Raw genomic sequence first — 24,999 nt, forward strand, 5'->3', positions numbered from 1 at the left:
AGAGGGGTTTCATGACTTTTTAAACAAAAAGGATGAAGAAGGGGTGTGATGTGTTGACTTCAAATGCATAGTGTGAGCAGTCCAGTTGCTGCTAAACAATCCGACAGTATAGTGTGAGCTCACAAATTGTGAGTTTTGGCTTTAAATAGCTTTTTATACAGTGTTACCTTGCTGTAATCTCTTTGTGTAAACTATTGCAATAAGTTTTTTTGTAGTGCTGCAGTGATGACTTATTAACAAAAAAAAAAAGAAAAAAAAAACAATAGGTTTTGTCTGTTGTCTTTTGTTTGGAAAAGTGCAGAACATAAGCTCTATGACTTACGAAAGTTTTCGCTTCTCACACGTTTTGTTTTTGTATGACTTTTTGTTATTGTATGATAATCTTCTGAAATCACAACCAAAGACGCTCATTGTGCTCAAGGCCAATAATAAGCTAACCATCTACGGTTAACTAAAATGCAGCTTTGCCTGTTCATCTGTATGATCAGAGTATACCTGGTCTATTTACTTAGCCTGTATTCTCCCAAATGTTTTTTCTTTCTCCATTTTTTTCACAATGGGATTTGAGTTGATTGCCACAGTCATATTTGGCTTGCTTAGCTGGGGTTGCTCTACATTTGAATCACATCATTCAGCACTGATATTTATATTGAATTGATCAGAGTGTTCTTTGGTCTGACTTGACTTAGCCCTATTTGAACGAATACTAATTTTTGTGGAACAGCTGTATTGTTTCTCATTGATGAAAATTCATTTATTAATTTTCCTTTGAGGGGACGCGGTGGCACAGTGGATATCACATTCGCCTCACAGAAAGAATGTTGCTGGTTCCCTTGACTGGGTCTGTTTGCTTTTCTGTGTGGAGTTTGCATGTTCTCCCCGTGTACGCGTGGGTTTCCTCCAGGTGCTCCGGTTTCCCCCACAAGTCCAAAGACATGGGGTACAGGTAAATTGGGTATGCTAAAATTGACCGTAGTGTATGAGTTTGTTTGTGAATGAGTGTGTATGGATGTTTCCCAGTGATTGGTTGCAGCTTGAAGGGCATTCCGCTGCGTAAAACATATGCTGGATAAGTTGACTGTTCATTCTGCTGTGACGACCCCAGATTAATAAAGGACTAAATGGATGAATTTTCAGAGAATGAATGAATTATTTCAGAGGTCATCACAGTGGGATGAATTGCTGACTATTCCGGCATATGTTTCACACTGCAGCGCCCTTTCAGCCGCTACCCAGTACTGGGAAACACCCTTCCACCCACCCACCTGCACACACACACACAATATGGCCAATTTACAGTTGTTTATTCAATGCATCTATATAGCATGTCTTTGGCCTATAGGAGAAACTAGAGCACCTAAAGGAAACCCACTTGAACACAGGGACCACATGCAAACTTCTCACACAAATGCCAAGTGGCCCAGCCAGGACTAGAACCAACAACCTTCTTGCTGTGAAGCCACCATGCTGCTCATTGGTGAAAATGCTGTCTTGACTTCGAATTATTGCAAATTTTCATCTCTGTGAAGCTGCTTTGACACAGTCTAAATTCTATAATGTGCAACTGAAATAACAATTGCTTGATATGCAAAAATATACTGTGGGCTATAAACAAACTACATCATTGTTTGGCAATATTTAGGTTCCACTACGATAAACCTAGGCTGAATATTAGCCTCCTCAGCACCGATTTTAGCCAGACTTAAGTAAAATTGAGCACAGGTACTCTAGAGGTGCTTTTCACGCAGGATTTTAAAACCCTTATACAGAGAAAAGATGGCATAACCCTGCATAGTGTTAATAAACATGTGTGGCTATAGATGCACAGCAATTTACAGTTGGCTGACATTTTCTCCAATGCGACATAAACATTATTGCAGTTCTTGCTCTCCCTATAATCAAACTACAACCTTGCCATTTTTCATCATGCTCTACTTACCGTGGAGTAAGCCCTTTAACCCCACTTCAGTCCATTCAGCTTAATAGCTGTTGGAAATATATAATATATAGTATAAGCATGAGCCTTCATCATAAACAGGGCACATGCGTTCTTATTCGCCATATATATGCAAGTAGGGATATTAACACAGGATTTAGGTTAAGAATAAATTACCTTGAGCAGTGTGAAAAGTGATGCAAGATAACATTGCAGTTGGTTTAGAAGACTTTGAATTAACTTTTTTCCATTATAGTTTGAGAATAGTTTGCAAGATTTGTAAAATTAAATTGTATATAAATATATATATATATATATATATTCCATGGTGCGTTGAAATTCTTGAATCTGACACTGGCTGGAGGGTGTGCATTATTTTCATTGAAATGCAAAGGTAGTTCTTGTTAGTACTGAAATAAAGTACAGTTCGAAATAAATGTGCTTCTTCCAAACATTTGTATTTACCATAGCAATGTACATACACTGCACAGGAATCCGATGAGGACATTTAATGGCGGATGGGAAATCTGCAAATGTAGAAAAATACTCATCAATTATGGCAAAATAACAAGTTTCAAGACTTTTTCAAGTAAAAATATATTTTAAAGTCAAATCGGCAGTTTATGTATATGGATAGCTTTTAAAATTTTAGGAAACTCCAGGTGGCCAGCGGCAACTCCGCAAACAGCTCCCCAGGCAATATTGCATTCTGTACTTGACCTTGACTTATTTGTCCACCTGTGTTTTGATTGATACAGTGAAATCTTAATAACATTACCAGTTATAAAAAGCATGCACATGCTCTCTCTCTCTCTCTCTCTCTCTCTCTCTCTCTCTCTCTCTCTCTCTCTCTCTCTCTCAGGATCATTTGTTTGTGTTCAGTTATTTTACTTTAAAGGCAATGCAAATTAATTAAACTTAATGCAATTATTTGCCATAAAAGGGGATATACTGAACATACACACAGGAGCTTGAGACAAATGACAATTTTAAAGAATATATCAGATGGCAATTAGAGGTTTTTGCATCTGAACTCTTCAAGTACATACAAATTATAATACAGACCATTTAACACCAACAACAAAAAAGCAATTGTTTTAATTTGGTCAACATTTAATTCAGTGAAAAACGTCAGTCACTGGAGTATTTGGGTATTATATTTTGATTAAAAAACAGACAATGAGGGATAATTCATTAAAGTAAATTTGTGATTTTTTCCATGTCATTTTTTAACTGTATATAAAGAGAAATACTCATAAATGAACAAGATGAAATTGTATATGCATCCAGATTTCTGCACATTTAAAACAGAATGTATGTCTGATTGAATTTTACCCAGCATAAATTTGTGTAATCTGAGGAGTTGCATGTCTTTTATCGTACATGAACAGTATCCTGAAAAACACTCCTAATTGGTCTCTTACCGTTCTTTATTTTGAATCGCAGTGCTATACAATACGTTCTAATGCTATTTGACATCAGAACAATACAGCTGCTTTACTCCATTCATTATTCATTGAGAAACATGTCAAGCGATCAGTGCAATCTGCTGAAAAGAGCTGCTGGTGCAGTTACTCCTTCAATTCCCTCCAAGCTGCTGACCACACAGCCTTCAAAAGTGCTTTTAAAGAGCATGATTGTGATAATTAATTACACCATTTCAACTCCATTCTACTGATTTTTTTGCACCTCTATAGCACTCTTGTAAAGCTTAAATCTTACTTTTACCTAAGACAATCTCAACTAGGTTGTGGTTCTTTAAGATACCGTGTGTTCAGCCTCTAGAGACTCAGTTTGATAAAGCCTGTGTAGACTAGCAGTGACATTGTAGATGTACACACAGAATAATACATCACAGCTTGTCCCCTACATCACTAGAAACCGAATGCTATGTCATTTTGGTTGTCATGCTCCTCTATTTGTCTGCAGTGTGTGATGCTCCATTTGTCTTTTGTGCAGCTGTTTTCGAGAAATCATTTTAATGTAATCATAAATGTCTTCCTCAGTCTAACTGGAACCCAATCATTCTTTTAGTTCTTTTACAGTATAAAAGATAAATAGCTTTGTATGCAGTGCTGTCAGTTTACAAATCCAATTTATACCAAAGGCTCAATAAGAATGTTAAAATAAGTATATTCATGAAGTTTTATTTAATCAAAAATACAACAAAAGTGTTTAAATATAACAGTGCTTATTATTAACAATATTGGAAATGTGGCTTAAAAGAATAGTTCACTCAAAAATGATATTTCATTATTTTCTCACCCTTGTTTAAAACATTTCTTTCTTCTCTTAAACATGAAGACATTTAAAAAAAAAAAAAAAGGTTTTGAAAACCTGTAACCACTGGCTTCTGCAAACGGGATTGAACCGAGCTGTGATCGAATCGGCTACTCTTCGTATGGAAGTCGGTTGCTCTAACAAGGAGGCTAAAGACCATGGCCTCTAGCACCTTTTGAGGTCAGAGGTTTACTGGCACAGCACTTCACTAGCTGGCTTCCACTACACTCACACCCCTAATGCCGAGTTCAGACAGCATGTTTTTGACCCTGATTTTGACTCGTGAAAGGTTTTGAGAAATTGCAGACAAATGCCTGAAATCACAGGCAAATTGGTGCATCTGAGCAACATCACAATGGGGTCGATAAAGAAAAAAAGTTTGAGAAAAATTGCTAATTCCCTTCAAAGCCAGGTGAGCAAAATACATTTTCTACCCCACTAAAGTTTTCTTCCTCATTATGTGGTTAGCAAAAGATATACTGCGTGACCTTGTGTTGTTTCCAGGTCACTTCTCGCGTGTTTGGTTGTGAAACGTAGTTTGGACAAAGTTGTTGGTAATTCTACTTATTTTAAAGTCATGCAGTGTGAAACACACTGCTGCTGATCCATCTTGCTGTGTAAACACAGCACAGACGAAACGCTACCTCAGATAGTCATGCATTGTGAAAACATCCGTGACACGACTATGAAAATCATGCAGTTTGAACTCGGCATAAACCTCACTACCATATGGGTCACTGCACCAATGTAACCACGTCGGTCCTACACCACCCAACCCGCTCTGAGCTGAGATCAAACCAGTGACCTTCCGCATGGGAGCTGATTGCTCTAACAAAGAGGCTAAAGACCATGGCCTCTAGCAGGTCAGAGGAGTAAGGTTTACTGGTACAGCACTTCACTAGCTGGCTTCCGCTACACTCACTCCCCAAGACCTCACTCCCATCCGGGTGACGGCGGCAATGTATCCCTGCTGGTCCTACACCACTAACCCACTTTGAGATTAGATCGAACCTGCAACCTTCCGCATAAGAGTTAGTTGCTATAAAAAGGAGGCTAAAGACCATGGCCTCTAGCAGGTCAGAGAAGTGTGGTTTACAGGCACAGCACTTCACTAGCTGGCCTCCGCTACACTTCCATAGTATTAGTTTTTCCTACTATGAAAATAAAGTGGTTGTTTTCAGCATTCTTCAATTATCTTTGTTTGTTTTCAAAAGAATAAAGACACCCATAAATGTTTGTAACCCCTTAAAGTAAATAGTGAGTAAATTTTCAGCTTTGGGTGAACTATCCCTTTACTACTTTTTGTTTAAAAAGAAAGAAAGTTCAATACACATGTATTTGGGATAGAAAACTTTTGTAACATTAAAATAGACTTTATTGTCTTTATTGTTTGATCAAATTAATGTTTCTCGCTGAAGTATTTTCTACAACTTATTGCCCACTCTTGTGTATACAATGAGCATCACCCAATGCCCTAAAGTTCCTATTCATTCTTCAAAAAAAAAAAAAATAAATAAATAAATAAATAAAATAAAATAAATAAATAATAATAAAGAAAAGTTGGAATTACCTTTGCAGCAAAATTTATTTAAAAAAAACACATAACAAAAAATGTCAGTGGTGGGTAAGCATTTGATTTTTGCTGAAGCTCTATTGATTGCACATGCATTGTTTTATTTGACAGTTTCATTAAATTACACTTAAATTACAGAGATAAATTAGAGACTGTAGACTGTATAGAAATAGCTATGTGAGATTATATTTTGAATAAATGCTTTTTATTTTCATGAAAAAGTGATATTACGGTACAGAGTGGTGGTCTCAGCATTATTCCTGAGAATCCTGTGTAGGGTGTAGAATAGAAGAAAGGTTATTGTGAGTGTGCGTTAATGTCAAATTCCTTTGTGTCTTTAAAATCCATCAACAGGCTTCCGTAGACAAGTATGTTCGAGATATTAAAGGAACTTCCATTGAGAGCTTGGTCTGGAACATCAGCCAGTTCCTTCATACTGTAGGTGGCTTTGCCTCAACAAAGAGCATAAGCAGCATTCCTAACAAGTTGCAGCTTCCTTTCATTGGCCTGACAGAGAAATGTAAGGTCATCAGAGAGAGAAAGGTGCTTACAGTGTATGTAGAGACTCTCTGTATACTACAGGATGTGCAGTTTTTGAGAATCTATCTACAATGAAGAGGTCTTAGCTCAATAGTGCTCAACCCTGATCCTGGTTGTTACTAGATTGAATATGGTTGCAGCCGGAAGTTAATGAGAATTATATATATATATATATATATATATATATATATATATATATATATATATATATATATATATATATATATATATATATATATATATATATTATGTATTTAATTTCCTATTGATAGTATTTTATTGACGTCTACCCCCACTCCAACCCTAAACCTAATCGTCACAGTAACGTAAAAACAGTAGTTGTACAGAGTATTACTTATGCTATCTATTAAATTACCCAATAAATTGTATTTTTTAATGCCTACCCCCACCCCAAACCTAAACGCAACTGTCACAGTACTGTAAAAATATTAAGTATAGTTATAGAGGTCGGCTGTATATTGGATCTAGACTTTACCCCTGTTCCTGGAGATCTACCTTTCTGCAGAGTTCAGCTCCAGCTCTGATCAAGCACCTGAACCAATTAATTAGGATCTGAACAGCACTTGATAATTACAGGCAGGTGTGTTTGATATGGGTTGCAACTGAAATCTGCAGGAATGTAGATCAGGAACAGGGTTGGTCACCCCTGTCTTAGCTAGTCCAGAGAAAAATCTGAGGCAGAAGAGACACTTTGGAATAGGACAGTGGTTATGCGCAAGCAAGGAGCTTGGACTTATTGATAAAATAGTAGTTCATAATATTACCTGAGGAGAATTTTGGAAGTCAGAACCAGCAAGACACGTGCTCCTGATCAGCTCAGCCTGTCTGCTGTGTCTGAATAGAGCTACACTAGAGCACATCATAACCTGCTGCTTGAATGAACGGGTGCTGTAGATAGACATGAACCTTTGTTATACTATAGAAATAGATATACAAGGCCTTTAGGGTAATATCTTTGCAAAAGTTACACATTATTTTACCTATGGCATTTATATTGATATCGTAAAGCTAAATAGTACAAATTATTACCTGAAAAGTGCTTAAGTGTTCATTCATTCATTTTCTTTTCAGCTTAGTCCCTTTATTAAACCGGGGTCGCCACAGCGGAATGAACCGCCAACTTATCCAGCACATGTTTTATGCAGCGGATGAACTTCCTGCTGCAACGCATATCTGGAAAAAGTACTAAAATGTACTTTTAGAAACCACAGCCAAATTCTTAGAGTATAATTTACTCAGCTCAGAAATTATTTGACCCTCTCTAAACTGAGTTAAAGTAACTTAGCAGCGGAGTTTAAAAAAATGAGACAATCAATTGATTGTTTAAGTGATGATTGAGCACTGATGATGAACACCTGTTAACAAGCAGAATCACGGAGAAACACAAAGCTACATCTGAGTTCAAAAAACAGCAGCAGCTTCACTTATAACTAACTTGTTTGATTTGATTTCTGCCAGATGTCCACAAAAGTCCATATGAGATTTATTGAGAATGAATTGCTTTAGTTATTTACGTGTTACAAAAAACAAGAGATTTTTTTTACATCACCATCGTGGAGAAGAGTGGTTGATTTACTTGGGCTCTTTGACTAGATTTCAAATGTTACGTTCCCCTTCGGGGGGAACGGAAGCACTATAAGTGGATTTGATTGTAAAATCCACGCATTGGGAGGATTCGGATCAGAAGCCGCTTGTCTGGAGAGTATTGAATGGGCCAATGAATGAAATTAATTGGCAGCGTAAGCTTGCGCAGGTGTGCGACATCTGCAATTATCTCAGCATATAAGCACACCTGAAGCCAGCAGACGCCATCCTTTTCGCTTCAGATCCTTTCTGAGTGAGTCGATGAGGGTTCCTCTTGCTGATCAGCACTTCAGAGCGAACGAGTGTGTCTCCCGGTCCAGAGTGGGTCTTCGCGGTGGCAGACGGTCGAGCTGGGTTTCTCCCTTGCCTGCGGTTCTTTGGGTCCGGTCCTCCAGAGCGGTGCGTATTGTTGCAAACTTTCCTAAAAGAGAAACACAGTCGTGCAGCACGTCCTTTTCAGGATGGCGCTCCGACTGTGCGTTTCTGGATGCGGGGGTTTCCTGGCTCCGGATGATGGACACGATCACTGCATTGCATGTTTGGGGGTCCAGCATGTTAATGCGGTGCTCGCGGGCGGTTCATGTCGTCATTGCCGTGGGGTTGGAGATGGTTTATCCCCCAGCTCCGCGGCCGGACCGACTAGATGGGTGCTACGTAGAGGACCAGAAGGCGAAGCCTTCGAAGCCTCTCGTCCCCTTCTTCCCGGAAGTGCACAGTAGGCTCACGCAGTCTTGGAGGGCACCTTTCTCTGCCCGTGCTGCGTGTGCCTCCGCCCTCACCGCCCTTGACGGCGGAGCTGCCAGGGGGTATGAGGCGATCCCGTCAGTGGAGCGCGCTATCGCGGTCAATCTTTGTCCGCGCGGCGCCTCTACGTGGCGGGGTTTGCCCCGCCTCCCGTCCAAAGCCTGTAGGTTGTCTGCCTCCCTCGGAGCCAGAGCTTATAAGGCTGCGGGCCAGGCTGCTTCTGCTTTGCACGCGATGGCCACCTACCAGCGCTACCAAGCGCAGGTGCTGGCCGAGCTGCACGAGGGCGGGTCCAACCCAAGCTTATTACATGAGCTGCGCACCGCGACCGACTATGCTCTTCGGACTACTAAGTCCGCCGCGTGTGCGCTGGGGAGGACGATGTCTAAGCGGGCGCGGCGTTCACCTCGAAAGCAGGCAGCCCCTCCTGCCCAGGGCGCCGTTAAGTCCGGTAAACGGACCGCGAAGCGTCCCTGAGACAGGCCATCCGGAGAAGAGGAAACTTGCTCTTTCCCCGCTGGAAGGCGGGGCCCCGATAACAACGGTACTTTTCAGTGCCACCAAAACATCAGTAAAAGAGCACTTTTTCCCTTCCCCAGATGTGACTGCACGAGTTCTGCCAGTCCGGGACGCGCTGCCTTCCGGCTCGCAGACTCTACGTGCTTCGCCAGTGGCTCACGAGCGCTGGGGGGACGGTCTCCCTTCCCTCAGCCCTCCAGCCCCCTCTCCGGAGTCAGGGTGCGGAGCCAGAGCAAATCGCTCTCCTCCAGCTCTTCCGCGGGACCCTCGTGCTTCCCGGATCAGCACACCCACTCCGCGCTGCCCCACCGCTGGTACGTCAGCGATTGTAGCGATGACTCCATTAGCGAGGGCTCTGCCTGCCTGGTTAGCGCGGGCCAGCCCCTCGCGGTGGCTCATACGCACAATCAGACTCGGTTACGCGATTCAGTTCGCGAAACGGCCCCCCAAGTTTACGGGCGTGTATTTCTCCAGGGTCAACCCCCTGTCCGCCCCTGTCTTGCGAGAGGAGATTGCTGCCCTCCTGGCGAAGGGTGCAATCGAGCCGGTTCCTCCAGCCGAGATGGAGAGTGGGTTTTACAGCCCATACTTCATCGTACCCAAAAAGAGCGGTGGGTCACGGCCAATCCTAGATCTGCGCGTTTTGAACCGCTGTCTGCACAGGCTGCCATTCAGAATGCTCACGCAGAGGCGCATTCTCCAATGCGTTCGTCCTCGGGATTGGTTTGCAGCCATAGACCTGAAGGACGCGTATTTCCATGTCTCCATTCTTCCACGCCACCGCCAATTTCTGCGGTTTGCGTTCGAGGGTCGAGCGTGGCAGTACAAGGTCCTCCCCTTCGGGCTCTCTCTGTCTCCGCGGGTCTTCACCAAACTCGCGGAGGGTGCCCTAGCGCCCCTTCGGCTCGCGGGCATTCGCATACTCAATTATCTCGACGACTGGCTGATTTTAGCCCACTCGCGGGAGCAATTGATTATGCACAGGGACAAGGTGCTTCGGCATCTCCGCCTACTGGGGCTTCAGGTCAACCGAGAAAAGAGCAAACTCGCCCCCGTGCAGAGGATTTCTTTTCTCGAGATGGAGCTGGACTCGATCACCATGGTAGCGCACCTCTCCGAGGAACACGCTCGCCTGTTGCTGAACTGTCTGAGGGAGCTCGACAGCAAACTAGTGGTCCCACTGAAGTTCTTTCAGAGGCTCCTGGGGCATATGGCATCCGCAGCCGCCGTCACGCCGCTCGGGTTGCTCCATATGAGACCACTTCAGCACTGGCTTCACGATCGGGTCCCCAGACGCGCATGGCACGCGGGCACACACCGGGTCTCGGTTACTGCGCTGTGTCGCCGCGCCCTCAGCCCTTGGAGCGACCCCTCGTTCCTACAGGCCGGTGTGCCTCTAGGACAGGCGTCCAGCCATGTTGTTGTTTCAACAGACGCTTCCAACACGGGTTGGGGGGCCGTGTGTCGCGGGCATGCGGCTGCGGGCCTCTGGAAGGGTGCCCAGCTGCATTGGCATATCAATCGCCTAGAGCTGTTGGCAGTGTTCCTCGCTCTCCACCGCTTTTTACCGGTGCTGGAGCGGCAACACGTGCTGGTCAGGACGGACAGTATGGCGGCGGCGGCGTATATCAACCGCATGGGGGGTATGCGCTCTCGCCGCATGTCTCAGCTCGCCCGCCGTCTGCTCCTCTGGAGTCACCCGCGGCTGAAATCGCTGCGCGCCATTCACGTCCCAGGCACGCTCAATCGTGCAGCCGATGCGCTCTCACGACAGCTGTTACGCCCTGGAGAATGGAGACTCCACCCCGAGTCTGTTCAGCTGATATGGGCGCGATTCGGGGAGGCCCAGATCGATCTGTTTGCTTCCCCCGAGAACGCTCACTGCCAGTTGTTTTTTTCCCTGACCGAGGGCTCTCTCGGCACGGATGCACTGGCCCACAGCTGGCCTCGGGGCATGCGCAAGTATGCGTTTCCCCCAGTGAGCCTGCTCGCGCAGTTTCTGTGCAAGGTCAGGGAGGACGAGGAACAGGTTCTGCTAGTTGCGCCCCTTTGGCCCAACCGGACCTGGATATCAGAGCTCTCACTCCTCGCGACGGCCCTCCCCTGGCGGATCCCTTTGAGAGAGGACCTACTCTCTCAGGGACAGGGCACCATCTGGCACCCTCGCCCCGATCTTTGGAACCTCCACGTGTGGTCCCTAGACGCGAGGAAGACTTAGGTAACCTACCGACTGCGGTGGTTAATACCATCACTCAGGCTAGAGCCCCCTCCACGAGGCGCGCCTACGCCCTGAAGTGGAGTCTATTCACTGAATGGTGCGTCTCTCGCAGAGAAGACCCCCGAAATTGCCAGATTAGTGTTGTGCTCTCTTTCCTTCAAGAGAAGTTGGACAGCAGGCTGTCGCCCTCCACTCTCAAGGTTTACGTGGCCGCCATCTCCGCTTATCATAGCGCGGTAGCTGGCGGCACCGTGGGAAAGCATAACCTGGTCATCCAGTTCCTTAGGGGTGCTAGGCGAATTAATCCATCTCGCCCCCCTCTCATGCCCTCTTGGGATCTCGCCCTCGTTCTCACGAGTCTGCGATCCGATCCCTTTGAGCCACTCGAATCAGTATCTCTAAGATTTCTGTCCCTGAAGACAGCTCTGCTGGTTGCGTTGGCCTCCATCAAGAGGGTCGGGGACCTGGAGGCATTTTCGGTCAGTGACTCGTGCCTGGAATTCGGGCCGGATTACTCTCACGTCATCCTGAGACCCCGCCCCGGTTATGTGCCCAAGGTTCCTACCACCCCCTTTAGAGATCAGGTAGTGAACCTGCAAGCGCTGCCCCCGGAGGAGGCAGACCCAGCCCTTTCTTTACTTTGTCCAGTTCGCGCTCTGCGCATTTATGTGGACCGTACTCAGAATTTTAGATCATCTGAGCAGCTCTTTGTCTGTTATGGCGGTCGGCAGCAGGGAAGTGCCGTATCGAAACAAAGATTATCCCACTGGATTGTGGATGCCATTTCACTCGCTTATTCGAGTCGAGGTCAGCCGTGTCCCCCGGGAGTTCGTGCACACTCCACTCGGAGCGTTGCATCCTCTTGGGCGCGTGCACGCGGCGCCTCTCTAACAGACATCTGTAGAGCTGCGGGCTGGGCGACACCCAACACATTTGCAAGGTTTTACAATCTGCGAGTGGAGCCGGTTTCCTCAAGGGTATTAGGTAACCCTTTGGTGATTGAGGAGACAACTCGGTAGGGTGTTGAAACACGCTTGCTGCGCCATTCTCCCTAACACGGAGGTACGTGCGCCTTTTTTATCTGTCAGTAAAGTTCCCCGTCAGGTGAGCCCTGCAGATTCCTCCGTGGCCCCCAGCACTGACTCAGCGGAGGAGTCACTTGCTGGCCCACTACGTTGTAGGTCTGCCCGCTGGTCAGCCCGCGTTTTGGGTATAGGTGCCTGCTATGCGTGATCCCCACTAGGCGATCCCATATGCTTATTCCGCCACGGTTAAGTCCCCCCCCTGGGCGGACCCGTGTCTTCCCTCTCCGCTAACCACTCTTTTGCTATGCGTACTCCCCCTTTTTAGGGCTAGTCCATATGTAAATTCTGCCATCTATCCCCCCTTGGGTAACGGATGGCCTCCGCAGCGTCCTCCCTATCGGGATTGCACGCTTCCCAACGTACTGTCGTATTTCCTAGAATTATCTAGATGCTCACGACTTCCCAAAAAATATATCTAAATCCGTAAAACTTCTGTTGAAGTAGGATAAATTAGGGCCAGGGGCACGTTGGAGGACCGCGCCCCCCATGATGTGGGTGCGTCACGCTTGCTTGACTATCTCCTCATCGGGGGTGTTGGTAAGGTGCAGTCATTATGGCGCTTTCAATGGGCTCCCAATGCGTGGATTTTACAATCAAATCCACTTATAGTGCTGAAGTTCCCCCCGAAGGGGAACGTTCGAGGTTACTAAAGTAACCCTTCGTTCCCCGAGGAGGGGAACGGAAGCACTATACTCCGTCGCCATAATGACTGTCCCTTAGCTGTTTGAAAGTCTCTTCAGCTTAAAAGGATGGCGTCTGCTGGCTTCAGGTGTGCTTATATGCTGAGATAATTGCAGATGTCGCACACCTGCGCAAGCTTACGCTGCCAATTAATTTCATTCATTGGCCCGTTCAATACTCTCCAGACAAGCGGCTTCTGATCCGAATCCTCCCAATGCGTGGATTTTACAATCAAATCCACTTATAGTGCTTCCGTTCCCCTCCTCGGGGAACGAAGGGTTACTTTAGTAACCTCGAACGTTTTCTTTGCTTGGTATATAGCAAGTGTAAAGTGATCAGATTAACTGATTCTTACTGTTGATGAGTTTACTTTGCATGGTTTATCACTTAAGATACAAAATTCTGTGTATTTTAAGAGAGTGGAACTCAACTGTGGATTTATTATTTTTTTAAAACGCATTAAACAGAAGCGCAGTAGAGACACATACATCAAGAATCAGCATGTGCATTTCAACAGTGGTGAGATATTTTTGCTGTGTTGTTTTTATTCTTGTAAATTATTACTCAGTTTTATATCATATCAATTTTGAGTTAATCTGTTAATTCCCAATAATATCACTATTTGAAATTTTGTAGTGTAAGGCCAAATAGGTTGTAATACGTACTGTAAAGCAGCTGTTTGAGTTCCTTAATCATACTCTAGTGAGATTTTGAGAGATTGACTGTTTAATTTCAGTTGATTTCATCGAACTGTGTCTGAAGTCAGTTGTAGTTTTGTGTTTCTTTTCTGCATATCTGATTATTAACAAGTGTTCATCATCAGTGCTCAATCACCACTTAATTAATCACCTTCATTATCTCATTATTTTTAATTCTGCTCTGGAGTAACTTTAACTCAATTTGGAGAGGGACCAAATACACTCTGAGCTCTTGAGTGCACTTTTGAGTTAGCTGCAGGGTTGTAGGTACTTCTCCCTGCCAACCATTGCAGCTGCCCTTTATGGGGTAACATGCCCTAATTATTGTCCTTCCTCCATAGACACATCTGGTAACATGCCTTTTCTTCCTCCTCTACCATCTCCTTAATTGCTCTCCTCAGTCTCATCCTAGATGTACAAGCAACACAGAGATGAATTACAGACTTCCTGACAAATCCCCTGCACTCAACTTCTACAGGATGGACTGTCACTGTCCAACCTCAAACTCTGCATTCCTTTGCTAAGTTAGAATTCTTGTGTTGCTTGAACTAATGCACCACTGTCATTCCCGCTTCCTAAGGCAGAGTGACAGTAAATTTTACTAGGATGATTTTGTTGTGTGTGTACTGCCCTAGTGACAGCGTTTGAACTTTTATTTTAGAGAGTGTAAGATCTTTGCCTAAACAAGGTTTTTAGATTCAGCAATTGACTGATAGCTGTAGGTTGATTCAAAGTAGAAGTCAAAAGTTCATTGATCTAAGCAATGCAATGTTAAGTTTGAACAATTTTGCAAGTATACCGGTCTAAAGGCCAATTTATACATCTGCATTAGAGGTGAGTCTGCTGTAGCCTTTGCAGTCTTGTAGACTCTTCTCCATACCCTGACATAGATCCTGATGTGCACCGCTCCAAAAATTTTACTATATGATGCAATGATGTGGAGGGCAAGATCTGTGATTGACCAGCTTAATGGCGGTAACAAATGTTAGCAGGAAGAGAGCTGTGGCAGTGGAGAGAGGCTGAGCTCCAAGTGTTTAACAAGCATTGAGTCCCATGGAGGAGCTCTACATTGTTACATTTGTTTTGTGTTTATTTATGATCAAATTTGTGTACATGTTCTTTGGCTTCTGCCTCTTTCTTGTCAGAATAAAGGTGAGTTTGAGCTACTTAGCATAGCTACAGTAGCATTGCACACAAATGTGATGTAAACACTGGCAAAGACACTCAAAACAGTGGATCATAGGAATTCTAATGCCTACTATTACATGTACATGACCATACTGTATTAGTGTAACAGCCATATAATCAGAACTTATAGGTATAAATGCTCACAATGGCATCAGCTACATGAAATGTATGCACCATGGAGTGCAGCGATCACTTAACACAGAAGTTAAATCAGACTTTAGAGTGTTAGAAAGAAAAACATCCTAAGGATTGAAGAGAAATGGCTGAGGTGGGCTGGATGGGATTTTAGTCATTCCATCAGATATTCAACCTTCTTGGTATTAAAAGGTTGCAGAAAAGAAGAGCCACCAAGAAAATAATATTAGATTTGAGCTATAATGAAGCATAAAACTTAGACACAAGTTCAAGTGAGTTAATCACTGACCATGTTTCCAACGAACCCCAGTTGATGTTTCAAGAAATGAAGGTTCATGTGTTTACAGTTTCACTGCAAGCAAATCGCATTTTACATTCTTGCATAGTCCCTATAGTACGACTGCCAAAATTTAACAGGCATTTACTGTAACAATAGTCCAAAACTAGACTAGTCATCAAATAGACAGATTAGACAGACTTCACATATGTAATAATTAATTCCTGACTATTATTAGACATATTTTAGACTTCTTTTAAACAACCAAAATAATGCTTGCATGTAGTAAGTTAAATAGTTACTCTGGGTTAAATGTAAGTCCATCGAACATATTTTATATAAAGTGTTATTCTGTTGAGAAGAAACATCCACAAGAACATCTTGTCTCTTTCCACTACAGTCTAGTTCCTGAAAGGGGATTGTGCTGTTTCCTTGGTCACACTCTTCAACTTAATTTTGTTAGGAACTGCCACAAGTTGACAGATGAATCTTTGGAAACGAATGGTAACGACAGGCTGTATATTACAGAACGTGCTGTGTAAGTTCTCGGGAGCTGGACTTGTGCATTTACCGTGTGTAATCTGTCACACATGCAGGTTTATTATCTGCAGCGCAGTGAATCTGTTATTATCCTGCACCTTCATTCTCTGGCCTTGATGCAGGCAAGTAAATTTATACTGATAGTAGCACAGGGGTAATACACTCTTACTGCAAAATGCCCACTTGCATTTTCTTGCTCTGGCTCATCCTCGTTTTCTCTCTCTGTCAGCACTTTTACTGTGTTCCGTGTGAAGTTTGTCGCAAATCCCAACCCACTAGATATCAATAAATCTCATTAAAAACAATGAATTCCCTTTCATCCGGTTTATGGTGCACACACAGCTGTTATCACAGTACACATGCCGTGGAGTTACAAAATCTCAGTTATGTTTTAAACTGTTTATGGGATTTAGCACACTATTTCTGGATCTAAATGGCACGAGGCTATACTAGAATGCGAAACATACTCTATGCTCTATCAAGATATTCTGTACATACAAACCATGTGTTTGTGCTTAACATATAGAAAAACACCATTTAGAAATAATACATTTGTTTTGTTTTGACCCCTTCAATGGAACAAACTATTGGAATAAGCATGGTTGGGCAACATTTATGTCCGAACCAATATTGTTGGAACAACATCATCTTTATTTTGTTCTAAAAATCCAGTATTGATTTGCGATTTGTTTAAAAGTTAATCCACTGTAAAATTAAGTGAACTTTGATGCTAAAATTAGAAGACAACATTCACTTCACAAATCCAAAACATAACAAATATGTATGTCAGTGGGACAGTACCTTTAAAGGACCATGAAACCCTCCTGTCTCAGCAGGGTGTTTCCACACCTCTAGATTTAAAAAAAAAAAAAAAAACAGTCAGGAATGTTGGTCCAACAGCAAGAGTTTCATTATGTGTGGCATCTTTATTACATATATATATACTACATCTATTGTAAAAACATCAGCCTGGCACCCCACCTCACACCACACTTCGGGTTCAGAGAATGGATGAAACTGTTGTACAACAATTGTATAACAATAAAAAGACACCGATCAAAGCATATTCAGTCAATAAAAGTGTAGTATTATTAGTGTAAAATACTTAGTAATTTCAGTCATTTCACTATGTATTTAAAAACTGAAAGAATACTGTTGACAATACAATCTAACTTTGTCATCTGAAAGAAACATAAACAACAAACATTGATCGCACACTTACCAAATCTGTAACGACGGGACAATCCAGCTGGAGTCGTTCCTTTTTTTTAAAAGAAGACGAGCAACAAATCCAAATTTCATTGTTTCCGGACTTGAAAAGCTCTTGGCCAAAAACCTTTCCTTACAAATGCATTTTTGTTGTGTGTTGGCAGACCACTGTAATCCACATGTGTGGGTCCACATGCAAGCTGCACTCTCATCACAGGGAAATGGAAACAAAACCTTTTTTGCGGCACATTTATGAACGCAACACTGACGACCCATGTCTCAGAACAACTCTACTACTTCTTCCATTTGTTTCAATTACGTTTGGGAACACAACGTGGTGTCTCTCTGAACAGTCACAAGCAAAAACTGTTTCCCAAGCTATATTATGCATATTAATGACATCCGATATCCACACTGGAATTTACACAATGACCGTGACGTAGCTTCAAAATTTCTTTTCAAACCGGAAGAACGAATTTGCTCAAAACAACACAAAAACAACCAATTTTCACTTTTAAGTGAAATATATGGGTCAAAATGGTGTTTTAGCAACGTAGGACGTACATATGACTGTCAACATCTCAAAAAATGTGTTTTGGTGTTTGATGACCGTTTAAGCACTTTTGGAGTTAAAGTACAACACAAAAGAATACAAATTGTGCACATCATGGTACAAAAATGCAACCTTAAGTTACCAATGTGGACCTATTAGGTAAAAAGGTGTAGCTTTTAAAAAGATACTGTCCCAGTGACAGGCTTTTCTATCTATATTTCTGAGAGTGTAGAGCAAAGCTATTCATTCACTGTTTAGCTTCAGCTCATGCACCTCTTTAACAATAATAAAACTATATTTTTTAATTCCTAAATATAACTGGTTAACCTGAAAGAGACAGCTGAGCTAAACTTTAGATAAAACTTAACATTAATATTTAACATTGTTTTTAGAAATTGCATTCTGACCTATTTTTGTTCAGGCTTCTGCATTTGTAATTATATTTCAGTTACAAATCTATATCGAGAAATGGTATTAAGCTCCATGAAGCCTGATCCAAAAGAAGTCCAGTGTTAGATCTAATATAAATATTTTATTTATCTCTCTCTGTTTGTGTTTCTGTCTAGGAACCTTGGGAAATCTGGATTGAGAGTATCATGTCTTGGTCTGGGTGAGTATTACATCAAAACCTCTATTTCTACAAGCTGTAAGCGTTTGTTGCAGCTTATCAGCAGATAGCAGCAGTCACTGTTTTTGAAAAGTTTGGTTCTGTTTAACAGTTCATTAATCACGACGCCATGCTGACTTCTATCTAGCTTTTTCCCTCTTTCAAAAAAACACACACTCACACACAATCTGGCTGTTGATGTCTGGGAAAGCAGGACTGGGACTTGAACAGTGGGATATATGAACGCAATTACAAAAGCTGAACTTCAGTAACCGGAGTGGGCCAGTCAGTTTCAGTACCGCAGAGACCACAAAAGGCAGACTCAGCTTTCAGAGTGAAGCAGACCAATGCTACAGGGACTCCATATGCCTGTGTGTGTCTTTTAAAATATGAGCACTCCAGTGTATGCGTGTTACTAAATATAAAATCACAGGGGAAGATAAATAGCTGTGAATGCGATGTTCATGTAGAAGACGCAGGTTTAAACCCAGCCTGTCTGGTCATAATCCCATTCTTCTTTTACTCACTCTCTCTCTCTCTCTCTCTCTCTCTCCTACCAACAATTGCCATTGTATACTGTGTCTGTCAATAAAAAAAGTGACAGAGCCCAAAATAAAACTGTCATATACATCATACACTCCTCTTAAAAAGGGGGAGGCTGGCAGTTTTGTTTTGATACTGTCATTTACAAAAAGAAAAAAGAAAAAAAAAGCTAAAATGTATAAAACTGCAGTAGACTCTTTGTAATCATTTTGTTGAATGTATTTAAAAGCTTCAAAAGATCATTAAAAACAAAGAAAAAGGCTTTTTTTTTTGAGGAATGACTCTCTTGGTTCTATTATAACGATCTAAACATTCTAAAGTGCGTGGCGCAAAAGCATTAATGGTGTGTTCGAATCCACTTTTGCTATTTAAAGGATAGGAAAATACAGTTTATGTCATGGCACATGGTATAACAGGATTGTGCTTATTCTTTTAATGAGTTATGGGTGTATTTTGAGCATAACATGCATTAAACCAATCAGAGTCTCATCTCCCATTGCCTTTAAAAGTCAGTTGTGTCGCACCATGGCACATTTGCTTTTAACATGGCAGACTTTGTAAGTGGAAAAGCTGAATGGAAAAACTGAACGCTTCACTAGTAAGAAAACTGACAGACCCTCTGCGTGAGGATAAAGAATGAACCTTCTCTATTCGGCCTCTTTACTTTCTCTTTACTTTTACTCTTTTCTTTACTCCTTCACTTTCATGGATAAGGAAACGGTGTTGCACGCACTCCACTGAAAACATCCATAGCCTTCATATTTAATTTAGTTTGTTCAGCACAAATATTTGTTTCAAATGTGTTTCTCAATTTAGTTCTAATTTCCAGCAAACAAATAAATAAACAACAATAATGAAGTGTGGTCAGAAAACTGAGTTATATCCAAACACACATCCTATTCCTTTGCCCCATATGGTTATGTATACTCTACAAAACCCAACAGGTGGACAAATATAAACTTGTTTTTATTAAAACAAATATAAATATTCATATAATAAATAATTCTTATAATAATAATAATAATAATAATAATATTATATAAAAAATTGTCATGAATAAACTAATAAAAGCCCCCCAGACATGAAGGTGGACAATGTAGTACCCAATTACCCTGTTCAGCATGTCTTTGGACTGTAGGGGAAACAGGAGCACACGGAGGAAACCCACATGAACGCGGGGAGAACATGCAAACTCCACACAGAAACGCCAATTGACCCAGCCGAGGGTCGAACCAGCGACCTTCTTGCTGCGAGGCGACAGCACTACCTACTGCATCACCGCATTGCCTTATATTTTTTTCATATGTAAAGATATTTGTGTATTACTGTACATCCTATGTGTATTAAGCATAAGAACCTGCATAACCGCATGACTAACATGCTCTGCGCTGGACTTTAGACCAGCCTTTTCCGCGGCCTATTTCAGCTTCACACCAACAATGTGCCTAACACACCTCCTTTATAGACCAGCACACCCATGAGTACACAAAGTGGCACAAATGGATTTGTTATTTAGTTGTGCTGGTCTGAAAATAGCAAAAACAAAAAAAAAAAAAAGTCATGTCAAACACGTCTTGCACCTTATTGCCCCGGGTGATAGGGCCCTCTGTTTTTACAGTAACAGTTGCGTAAATGATCCACTGAGTTGTTCATGATATGGATGCAGAGCAAAACTGTACTATTCAGTTTAGTGACAAGATTCAAATGTGTAGGTGATAAGAAATTACAAATTTATCCATCAAAGATGCAATAACAAATCAGTTAAGTAGATTACTCAGTGACAATATTTTTTGTGGGACAGGTTACACCATGTATATCACTGAATTATTTATTGTACAAATCTGCAATAATCATTTAGGAGAACACATTCAAAATATTAACTTTTTAGTTAAAATGATTGATTTGTTTAAGAATGACTTTGCTTTTAAGGAATCAAACTATGAACCAATAATTTGCTCTTATGTAATTTGACTTGCAGAAAGGGTTGCTAAACCCTCACCACAGGGATAATTATGAATAATTAGTTGTAATTGCTATATTAAATACAAGAAACATGTATTGCCAGGAGACCTTTCAATGAAGTGTTACTGAATTGACTAATTATAATGAATCACGCTCTATTTTTAAACTAATCAGTTAAGTCAATGAATCAGTTACTCTCTGATAATGTCACCCCTCCTACAGTAATGGTCACAGATCATATCACCAAATGAATCTGGACTAGCATTTTGGTGAATTGATTCCATCGATTCATGAACAGTGTTGCCAGATATAGCTGACTTTTTCCAGACAAAAAAACTGTCCATACCCTCCCAAAATATTAGATTAATATTTTATTTAATTTTAATTTACTTAAATTGAAATTAACCTAGTTACTTTAAATGTCATAATTTTTAACCATATAGCAACCAACACCAGCATTTACAGAACCACAACATAAATGGATCACATCAAAACGATGCTCCCTCTCACCCACACACTCCACTTATTGCTGTGTAGATTACACTACCTATTAGAGTATGTTTTAGTTTCGAAATGGGGTATAAAATTTATCCCATTTGGCGTCTTAAGTTATTTTGAACATAATTTGGTGTTGCTTGTCAACAAGACAATGCTTTTATGTTATAAAAGTGTCATGATAAGTTTCTGTGAGTTTAAGTACAGGTGCTGCATGATGCACGCGCAGACAAAGGGGAATCAGATTTGTCCAGGGAGTCAGATTTCAATACAACTTTCTTTTATTTCCTCTTGCGGGTGGGCCCATGTAGTTTGCCATTTGCACTGGTCACTACTAAATGAATGGAGTAGGAGCACACAGTAATGATTTATTAAATAAGTTGCATATAAGGGGGGATGCAGTGGCGCAGTAGGTAGTGCTGTCGCCTCACAGCAAGAAGGTCGCTGGTTCGAGCCTCGGCTAGGTCAGTTGGTGTTTCTGTGTAGAGTTTGCATGTTCTCCCTCCGTTCGAGTTGGTATCCTCCGGGTGTTCCAGGTACAGGTGAATTGGGTAGGCCAAATTGTCCGTAGTCTATGAGTGTGTGTGTGTCTGTGGATGTTTCCCAGAGATGGGTCACGACTGGAAGGGCATTACACCAGGGGTGTCCAAACTCGGTCCTGGAGGGCCGGTGTCCTGCATAGTTTAGCTCCAACTTCCTTTAACACACCTGCAGTTTCTAGTATACCTGGAAAGAGCTTGATTAGTTGTGTTTCATTGGGGTAAACTAAAATATGCCGAAAACCGGCAATCCAGGATCCAGCCACAGCTCTGCACAGTTTTGCTCCAACCCTAATCAAACACAGCTGATCCAAATAATCAAAGTGTTCAAAAGAATCTTAAACACCTTGGTAAGTTGCATCAGCTGTTTTATTAGGGTAGGAGCAAAACTGTGTAGAGCTGTGGCCCTACAGGAATTGACTTTGACACCTACATTCAGGGTCGGATTAACGCAAGTGCTAGGTGGGGCTGAAGCCCCAGGGCCCACGGAAGAAGGGGGCCCTTGATTGGCTGAATAATTAATTTGCACTATGATGTGGGAAACGCCTCTTTGCACTATTCTTTCTCTCATTAATAATCTGAAGTATTCCTTTCGGTTCGCTGCTGTTCAAAAACAGTGACGTCTGTGCTAAACTGGGGCTCAGAGCGGCTGTAGCCCAATCAGAATATTGAATAGCCCTGTTTTAGTCACCCGTAAGGGTGATCAGATGTCCCAATTTTCCCAGTACAATTCGTTATTTCGCCACTACCATAAGAACCATCCAGTCAAAAGCTGACAAAGCTCGTTGTAGAACAAAAAAATAAAATTCTAAGTCTTTAAGACCCTTCATGTAGAATCAGAAACTCAAATAGGCGGAATCATATGGACTCATAAGCGCAGTCTCGGCCGATGCACGCCCACACAATTCTTACATCATGCATTATAACAGAGACAGTGAGTGAACAAATCAAATAACCTACACAAGCAGTTGTCAAAATATCCATCGTTGCAGAGTATCTATTTCCCTACACTTGGTTATGCAATACAGTAAGTATAACTGAACTAGTTAGAAAACAAACTTTTTAAATAAATGTTTAATTTGCCCCTTTTATGAAGACAACAGTAATAATATGGAGCAATTACATATTGGTGCTGACTTTCATTAGACAATATATCTGATGCAAAACATAAAAAAAAAAATGAACGAACGAACGAACAAACAAACAAAATAAGGATGCTAGCCTTCTGTAACTCAAAAAACCACAATAAGCTATTTTGGATAAGCATGGGTATTAAAGTTATTATATTATTAGGCATTTAGGGTCAGCTAAAGTTTTAAAGAACCTTTTTAAAGATAAAAATCTAAAGTATTTATTATAAAGCACTAATTTAGGAAGTATTGCAAATGTTTGCAGAAAGATTTTTACAGCCTGTTTGAACTTTAACTTAATTTTGTATACTTGCAGGCAAATGACTAATGATATGATTAAACAGAGCAAATGTTTCAGAAAAAGATAGTTTAATATCAATTTCAGGAATAAAGAAGCATGTTTTAGCCATAACAGAGCTCTATTAAACAAATTGGTGGCTCATATTCTTTGTCACATTTGTGTTTACTGTAGAACCCACCAAACTAGTCTAGGTGGGAGTCTGGTCATGTCTGCCTCCACAACAAGTTTGAAATCTTTTATGTATCTCAGATTTCTCAAATCTTAAAACTAGAAAGTGAAGAGATATCTCACTTTCTTGCAGAGAACAAGAATGAGTTAAATATAAGGAAGCAGGTCAGGTGTACTGCACAGTTTGTGTGGGTTTGTTTGAAGAACACAGAAGGAAAAAAGTACAGACTCACCCTAAAAACCTTGTTTAACAAAAGACTATAGACTTACATAAATCTGTCTGTGTCTTTTGTTTTTTATTTTTACCCAAACATCAATATTTTAAAGTTTTACAAGATCTTGTAGTTGACTAGCATGCTTACAAAAAGTGTAATGGAAATAGATGGTGATGAACCAATTGACTGGCCTTTATTTTATAAATGCACGATTTACATTTTATTACTTGTTTTATTTCAGCTAAGCTTTGTTTCAGACTTACACACAAACTAAACGACAATCATTTTATATCGTAAAGCCTGCAAACATGCTGCCAGCGGAGTATTATTACTAAATTTCACTTCATATTTTGCAATAAAATAGCTGTAGATTCAAAGAATTCTGCACAAGTATTTAAATGAAACAGTGAGTCAATGATTTGAATGGCGAATCATTGATTCAATGAGTGAGTCCATATTTATAAAACTCTTGTGAAAGACACGGTTGAATAAATGTTTTAATTGAAGTCTGAATGCTGAACATAAGCAAAACACAGACCAAAAAAACTGATGTGAATAATAAAGGATTTACTGACACATTAAAATGATAAATATTTGCTTACTGTCATAATTTATATTTACATAAATAATTTGAAGTTAGTTTGAGTTGTATTTAATTCACATTTATATGATTAAGCAACAGTAATTTAAAGTCCCATTGGTAAATGTAATTATTTAATTGTTATATATTAAAATATATTATCCAGCTTATTTCGAGGTAATTGTAAAATTATAAATCACTGCATTAGCTCTCTGTCACATTTTTTGCTTTTTGATTTTAAGCACATGTGTTTAAACCTACACATTAATTCTCATGAGCCCAAACAAGTCAATGTTACAGGAAAACATTTTTTTAGTTGAACAGAATGTTCGAGGTGGCAGAGATAGTTGTCCAATAAAATTTTGTATGAGCAAAACTGAGAGCAGCTGCCCAGGAAGCTGTCTCATGCAAAGGTCAGTGTGCTGCCAAATGGCCATCTCCCATAATGCCACAAGTGCACAAAACTGGTGGTGCTACACCAATGTTTAGGCAGGGAGTATGATCAGAGACGGCTGCCCTCCATGGATCCTGCCAAACTGCATTAGATAAAGCATGAAAACAAGTCAACTCAACAACAGCTTCTCACAATGTTCTGTGACACTGCTGTGGAGGCCAGACGAGTTAGCAGGGCATGTTCTTTAAAGTGTTCTTATTTAAAAATATAAACTTTCTGGTAAT

General features: G+C 41.3%; 1 protein-coding gene and 1 long non-coding RNA gene across 7 annotated transcripts in view; one reads left to right on the forward strand and one right to left on the reverse strand.

Moving 5' to 3' along the window:
* The window catches only part of kcnab1a (potassium voltage-gated channel subfamily A regulatory beta subunit 1a), a 295,057-nt gene that overhangs the window by 174,055 nt on the left and 96,003 nt on the right, over nucleotides 1–24,999 (forward strand). For all 6 annotated transcript variants that reach the window (XR_015514301.1, XR_015514302.1, XM_087291982.1 and 3 more), the window contains 1 exon segment: nucleotides 18,348–18,391. Coding sequence is in view for 3 of the 6 variants with exons in the window: in XM_087291982.1 (XP_087148108.1) it covers nucleotides 18,348–18,391 (44 nt within the window). In the remaining 3 variants the exon portion in view is untranslated.
* Nucleotides 1–24,999, reverse strand: part of LOC147832892 (uncharacterized) — a 599,182-nt gene that overhangs the window by 90,960 nt on the left and 483,223 nt on the right. The gene's annotated exons all lie outside the window — the stretch shown is intronic.

Source organism: Danio rerio, chromosome 18, assembly GCF_052040795.2.
Source record: "Danio rerio strain M-AB ecotype USA chromosome 18, GRCz13ab, whole genome shotgun sequence".
NCBI classification, from domain to species: domain Eukaryota; kingdom Metazoa; phylum Chordata; class Actinopteri; order Cypriniformes; family Danionidae; genus Danio; species Danio rerio.